This window comes from Castor canadensis, chromosome 4 (assembly GCF_047511655.1).
Source record: "Castor canadensis chromosome 4, mCasCan1.hap1v2, whole genome shotgun sequence".
NCBI lineage: Eukaryota > Metazoa > Chordata > Mammalia > Rodentia > Castoridae > Castor > Castor canadensis.
This window is the reverse complement of record NC_133389.1, coordinates 152284345-152290344: the sequence shown is the minus strand read 5'-3', so window position 1 is coordinate 152290344 and position 6000 is coordinate 152284345. Positions and strand designations below refer to the sequence as shown.

The 6000-nt window shown below is 41.5% G+C and overlaps 1 protein-coding gene across 1 annotated transcript in view; it reads left to right on the top strand.

The window, feature by feature from the left end:
• Window positions 1-642: 642 nt before the first annotated feature.
• Sumo1 (small ubiquitin like modifier 1) overlaps window positions 643-6000 on the top strand; it is a 26824-nt gene continuing 21466 nt past the window's right edge. The window contains exon 1 of the mRNA XM_020159791.2: window positions 643-800. Coding sequence (XP_020015380.1) covers window positions 789-800 — 12 coding nt within the window. The 5' untranslated portion in view covers window positions 643-788. The remainder of the gene's footprint in view (window positions 801-6000) is intronic.

The window sequence follows — 6000 nt, the reverse complement described above, 5'->3', positions numbered from 1 at the left end:
ATTATTGAATTATCTTGGCATTCTACTTGACACGTGAAAGATTGATTTCTTTCTGGATTCTCAATTCTAGTCCATTGTTTACATCCTTATCCTCATGGTTGTGCCAGAGGAAGAAATTTTAAGGCTCTTTAACTCAAAGCTACCAATTCAAGGGCTGAAAGTAGCTCCTCTTCCCCACGCTCTCGAACTTTCAGTAGCCTGTTTCCATCAGTAACCATCAGATTGTGTCCAAAGGGGTCGTTTTGCTTCGTGGTTGTTTTTAATCACGGTCATGTGTTTGGCCGTGGGTGAGGGGCGGGGAGGCGATAAACAAAAAGGTTAGGGCTAGGTAAGAAAGACTGGCAACTGAACATATTTAGAGAGAGGAGACAAAAGTACCTTGGCTCAGTCTTCAGAAACACACAGTGTTGGATAGGGTGGAGTCTAGGTTGCTAGTATGGCTCCAAACAGAGACCGGGGACCAGGACCTTTTTCCCTGGGGCTAGGGTCCCGATCTCCTAGCAGAAGAAGAAACAGTGGTTCCCTCCTCGCCCCACCATCTCCAAGCGGCTTCCAGAGCCCTCCGGCCTTCAGACCCCTCCCCAGTGCGTTTTCCCGCCTCCCTTTTCCTCTTTTCCTCAGTCCGCCTCCGTGCGCGTGGCGGAAGTGATGCAAAGCGTAGCCGGAAGTCCCTGCAGCCGCGGTGTTGTGCTGTGGGGAAGGGAGACGGGTTTGTAAACCTCAGAGCGAGATTGTACCTGCCCGAGGCCGCTGCTGTGCGGAGACCCCCGGGTGAAGCCACCGTCACCATGTCTGACCAGGTACTGGGCAGGGAGCCAGCGGCAGCGGTGACCCGGGGCTGGCCCCGCTGGTCTGCCTGCCGCTCGGCCGGGGGATGGAGGCGCGGGGGAGGGGAGCGTGGATGGGGGAGGGGGCGGCCGGTGGGGACTGGGCTGGCCAGGCAGGCGAGTGGGCTGGGGCGCAAGGCGCCCAGGCCTGTCGCCCGGCTCCGGCAGCCGCCCTGCCCCTGTGCGGGCTCGCTCATCACCCCTGTGCCACAGCGCCTGTGGTTGCGGCCTCCCTCACGTCGTCCCCCTTCTTTCTCCCGGGTCGACTAGGTGCAGAACCCCGCTTCCACCTCTCTGAGAGGATCCCTGGGGAACCCGCCCATCTCCCTCCAGAGGACTGATTGCAGAAGCAGGGCCTAGGCCCCAGTTATGTAACGGGAGAGAATCCCTGACTGGGAGGCTCTGTGGCCCTGAAAAGCGGCTGGACTCCACTTTTGGGTTCTTCGTCCGGGAGGGAGGAGAGGGGAGGTGGAGGCGGCGAGAGAGACCCTGTCTGATGTTGTTGGGAACCTAGAAAGCGCTGCTTTCTGTTCGGATTGCAGCTGGGGTCAGGCAGCTGCGGCTTTCTTCTGGGCCCTTTTTTTTTTTTTTTCCGGGGGGGGTTGGTTCAGAGCTGTCGCCTCTTTTCTGTACTTTGCTATTTCTTACTCGGGATTGGCTCATCAGCTCTCCAGTTGTAAGAGAGCACTCCGAATAACCAAGAAACAGCAGACCCAAAATGTGAATGTAACAAAAACCATTGCATTTGAGCATTAACCCGCAGATGACTGGTGCTTTTGACGAAAAAAAAATAGGAAAACTGTGCCTGTAGAGCAGTTGCAGAATATTTGCAAAAAGCTGCTAATTGCAGAAGTGCTGCATCTCAATGTTAGTATTAAGAATTTGGTTGGGATTCGCAATCAGGAGCAATTGATTTTTCTCTATTTTCTTCCTCGTTCTGTCCTAGTTAATTACGCTTGTGGTTTGTTTTTAATTGATAAGGTTTGTGTTGTCTTCGTTTTGCTTAGACTTTGGGTTTTTAAAGTATTTTCGACTTCTACTAGTTCAGTGATAATTGCTCAGAAAACATCCCACGACGTACTTGAATTTTTAAATTTAACACATTTATTCCCTTGGCTTTTAACCCAGTTTTGTACCAGTTGGTGAGAGCAAGTGATTTGTACTTTTGTACAAAATGTATTTTTAAAGCTTAACCCTAATCTAGATTAATTTTGAATGGATTTACTTCCTAATACTGTAGATTAATTTCCAAGTTAGCATGTGAATAGCATTATTAGTATCTCCCTAGACAGTTGTTTACTTGGTTGCCAGGGAGGAAAGAACAGCTGTAAATGCTTAGTTTCATCTGCCTTTTATTTTGATGTTCCGAAGTAGCTAGAAAGTGTGTTGAAGTTTTTGATAGTCTGATGAAAGAGTTATAAACTAGAATTAGTTTTGCTCCAGTTTGAAGTCAGATAATTTAAGAAGGATGTGAAGAAAGAAATAAAGGACCTAGGGCACAGATTCTTTTCAGGGAGTGTATGAGGCCAAAACTATGCTGGTATTAAGACATTTGTTATTGTTGTGTTTTAGTCTCATTCTTTGCTGGGTGTTCAGTGAAGGGTGTTCTAGTAACTAACATTACCTGTAATATCACAACAGATTGAAATGTGGAAGCTGATGTGAAAATCCAGCTGTTTTCTACTGAGCCAGACATTAAAGAAATTTGCAGCAGTGTCTTGCACGAATTTTGTCTTGAAAAAATTTTAATAAAATATTATTTGTTATAACGGGTTTGTTATTTTAAGAATGAATAAATATTTAAAACATTTCTCAGTTTCAATGTTTAATACTGTAAACATCAATAAATGTAGTCAACCTTACAAAAGCTTTATGGGGTTATAAATAATTTATTAAGAGTATAAGAGTTGGGGGGGCTGGTGGAGTGGCTCAAGTGGTAGAGTGCCTGCCTAGCAAGTGTGAGGACCTGAGTTCAAACTCCAGTACCAACCAAAGGGGAGACCAAAAGGTTTGAGAACTGTTGTTCTAGGTTGATTGGCCACTTCATTATTAATAATTAGGGCCCAGTACAAGTTCAGTATTGGGAACTAACGATTTCGAGAAATGAAACTGAAACTTTTGTTTTTAAGAGGCTAGTGAGAGCAAGAATCCCAAATTACTGTTGTGTTGTATCAACAACATGAGATTGAACCACTGTCTCCAGAAGATAGCCTTAGAATAATGTTTTTTTCTGGGGTTGTGTGTATAGCTCAAGTGGTAGAGTGCTTGGCTAGCATGCAGGAGGCCCTGGGTTACATGTCTAGCAACACATATACACAATGTATTTTTTCCTAGAAGTTTATTGTTTCATGCTAAGATAATGAAATTGAGTAATAATTTCAGGTTAAAATGGGTTGACAGTATATTCACACCACTTAAATGGCTGGATTCTCCATTGATGAATGAAAAATGGTTATTTTTGGAATTTGAATGAAACTTTGTTTTTTGTGTAAGTGAAACGAAACTTTTTTTTTTTTTTTTTTTTTTTTGATCTCAGCATTACCAAGTCATTTGTGGACTTACTATCTGAAACAGGTTCTAACCTAAAGCCCATAGCCCCTGAGGGCTGAAAAATCTAATGAATTTGGGTGGAATGTTTTGTGAGTATTTGTGCATTTTTTTTTTTGAGGGATAAAGGCCTTTAGGGGAACATGATCCCCAGCCTTCTGCACCCCTCCCTCCCCTAGCTTTTAATCATTAACAGAAATCTGTTTGGATGTTCTCCTTTAGCCCAATTTCACCTTGTAGCAAAGAAAACACTTTATAGAATCAGAAACTTGATGTCGTAAGGGTAAGGGTAATCTGTAAAAATATTTTCCTTTCCTCCTTTCTTACATTCTAGTTTATAAGTGTTTCTTTTTTAATCATGGAAGGCAGCTTGGACCTCAGTTCTTCATTTCTGTTCATTATAGTAATTGGATGACCAATGTGCTGCACTGTTAACTGAATCTGTAATAACAAGGTTCATTTACCCTACCCCCACTCCAGAAAGATTGATTGATTTCCTCTTTAGTCAAGGATTTGGATTTTTTTTTAAATTTTTATTTATTAATTTTCATGTGTGTGGGAGAAGGTACTGGGGTTGTTCAGTGCTGCATGCTTGCTAGGCAGTTGCTCTACCACTTGAGCCATGCCTCCAAGCCCAGTCAAGGATTTAGAAGCATCATATAATTCCAGTTATCTCTTGTAGCCTAGCAAATTACCTCAACATTTAAAGGCTTAAAATAACAATCTTATTTCATAAATACATAGTTTGAGCAGGGCTCAGTGAGTTGTGCTCATTTCTGCTACTTGTTGTGCAGGGCCTCATCTGGGATGACTCAAATGAGTGGAGGCAGGAACAGGTGGAGATAGGGCTGGAACTTGGCTCTTAGAGACTCTCAAAGCCTTTCTGAGTGGTCTCATCTTGTGTTCTCAGCATGGAGACCTCAGGGTGTTCAGACTTAGGGCAGCTCATGGTTCACAGTGTTATAAGAGAACTTGGGTGGAAATTGCAAGTCTCCTACCATCTAGCCTTGGAAGTGGCCTCTGTATTCTGTTCTGTCAAATTCCTAAACCTAGCCTAGATTCAAGGGAAGGGAAAGACATTTAACTCAGGACATCACGTCTGCTAGGCAGGTGCTCTACAACTTGAGCCATTCTGCCAGCCCAGGGAAAGACATTTAAGACCCCATTTCTCAGTGGGAGGAATAAGAAAGAATTTTTAGTTACCTTTAATCTACCACATAAATTGTTATTATTATTTTTTTTTTCTTTTCATATCCCCACAGCTCAGGGAGGGCCATGTTAGGGCTGCTCTTGGCCCTAGTCTCAGACTTTTCCCAAGGGACAAGAGAAGGAGTGACAAGACTTGCTTAACATGTGGCTCCACCAATGAGCTTCCCTCCACACTATCTGTATTTTTTTTTCTCCTGATAGTGTTAGTCCCTGCAGTATTCTTTATAGCTCCCTGTTACTGACATTTACTGATCCTAGTAACTGTTAGCTTGGGGTTGCAGGAGAATGTGATGAGCTGGTTGTGTTAAAAGGTATAATTATGTATACTATATATGTCATAGAACATGTTAAACTTAGCTGTTAACTTGGCCATCTAGTTAGTAGTGCTTATCTTAGACATTCCCTGCTCTAGGAGAGGAATGATATGTATTCTGTCTTCTCCTTGATAGAGTGAGATGCTAGTTATGTTGCAAGCATAGATGATAATGAAAGATTTCAAAGAAAGTGTAGCCTAAATGATAATTAATAATAGTATTTTAGCACTTATTAAGGTTAGTTGAATAGTTGAAATTTCAAAACTGTAGAGTGTTTTTCAAAAATATCATGGCATCCTTTAGCTCCCATAGCAGTTAGGATTTCTCCATTATATATATGTGTGTATATATAGATATATGGTATATATATATATATAAATATATATACTATATATGTACAGTTAAATGTCTTTCTCCATTACATATTTTGCTTTATTCCGCCCACCTCTCGTAATGCCCAGCATAGTGACTGAATATTTTATAAGTTTTTTATTTTTTTTTTTTTCAAATAAAATCTACTGATAGTTTAAGTGGAAACTTTTAGTACTTATTCTAAAAGTTTGAATAACTTTTATTCTGCCTATTTGCCTTTAAATTTTACCAAAATAAGTTTATTATTTGAAAATGCATGTTTAAAAACTGCAGATGAGAAATACTGTCATTGATAATTGTGTGCTATCTTAATATGGTCACTTTATTCATTACTTTAATAGTAGATTGTAGTGCCCTTGTTCTTTAGGGTTCAGTGATTCAGATGTGGCATGGGAGTCGGTTGTTTTTTTTTTTTTTTTGAGACAAGGTCTCATTACATAGCCCTGGAACTTGCCATTCTGCTGCTTCAACCTCCCAAGTGCAGGAATTACATTTTTTTTTTTTTAAAAGGAATGAGTGGTACATTCATCCATCATGTAATTATTGAATGTCACTACCATTCTCACCACCATTCTAGGGTCTAGAATTGTACTACCCTTTTTTTTTTTTTTCCCTTTGCTATGCTGTGGATGAAACTCAGCCTTGCACATATTAGGAAAGTGCTCTACCCTTGAGCTACATTCAAATCCTTAAGCTCTAGAATTGGAAAGTTGCCTCAAAAACATGAAGCA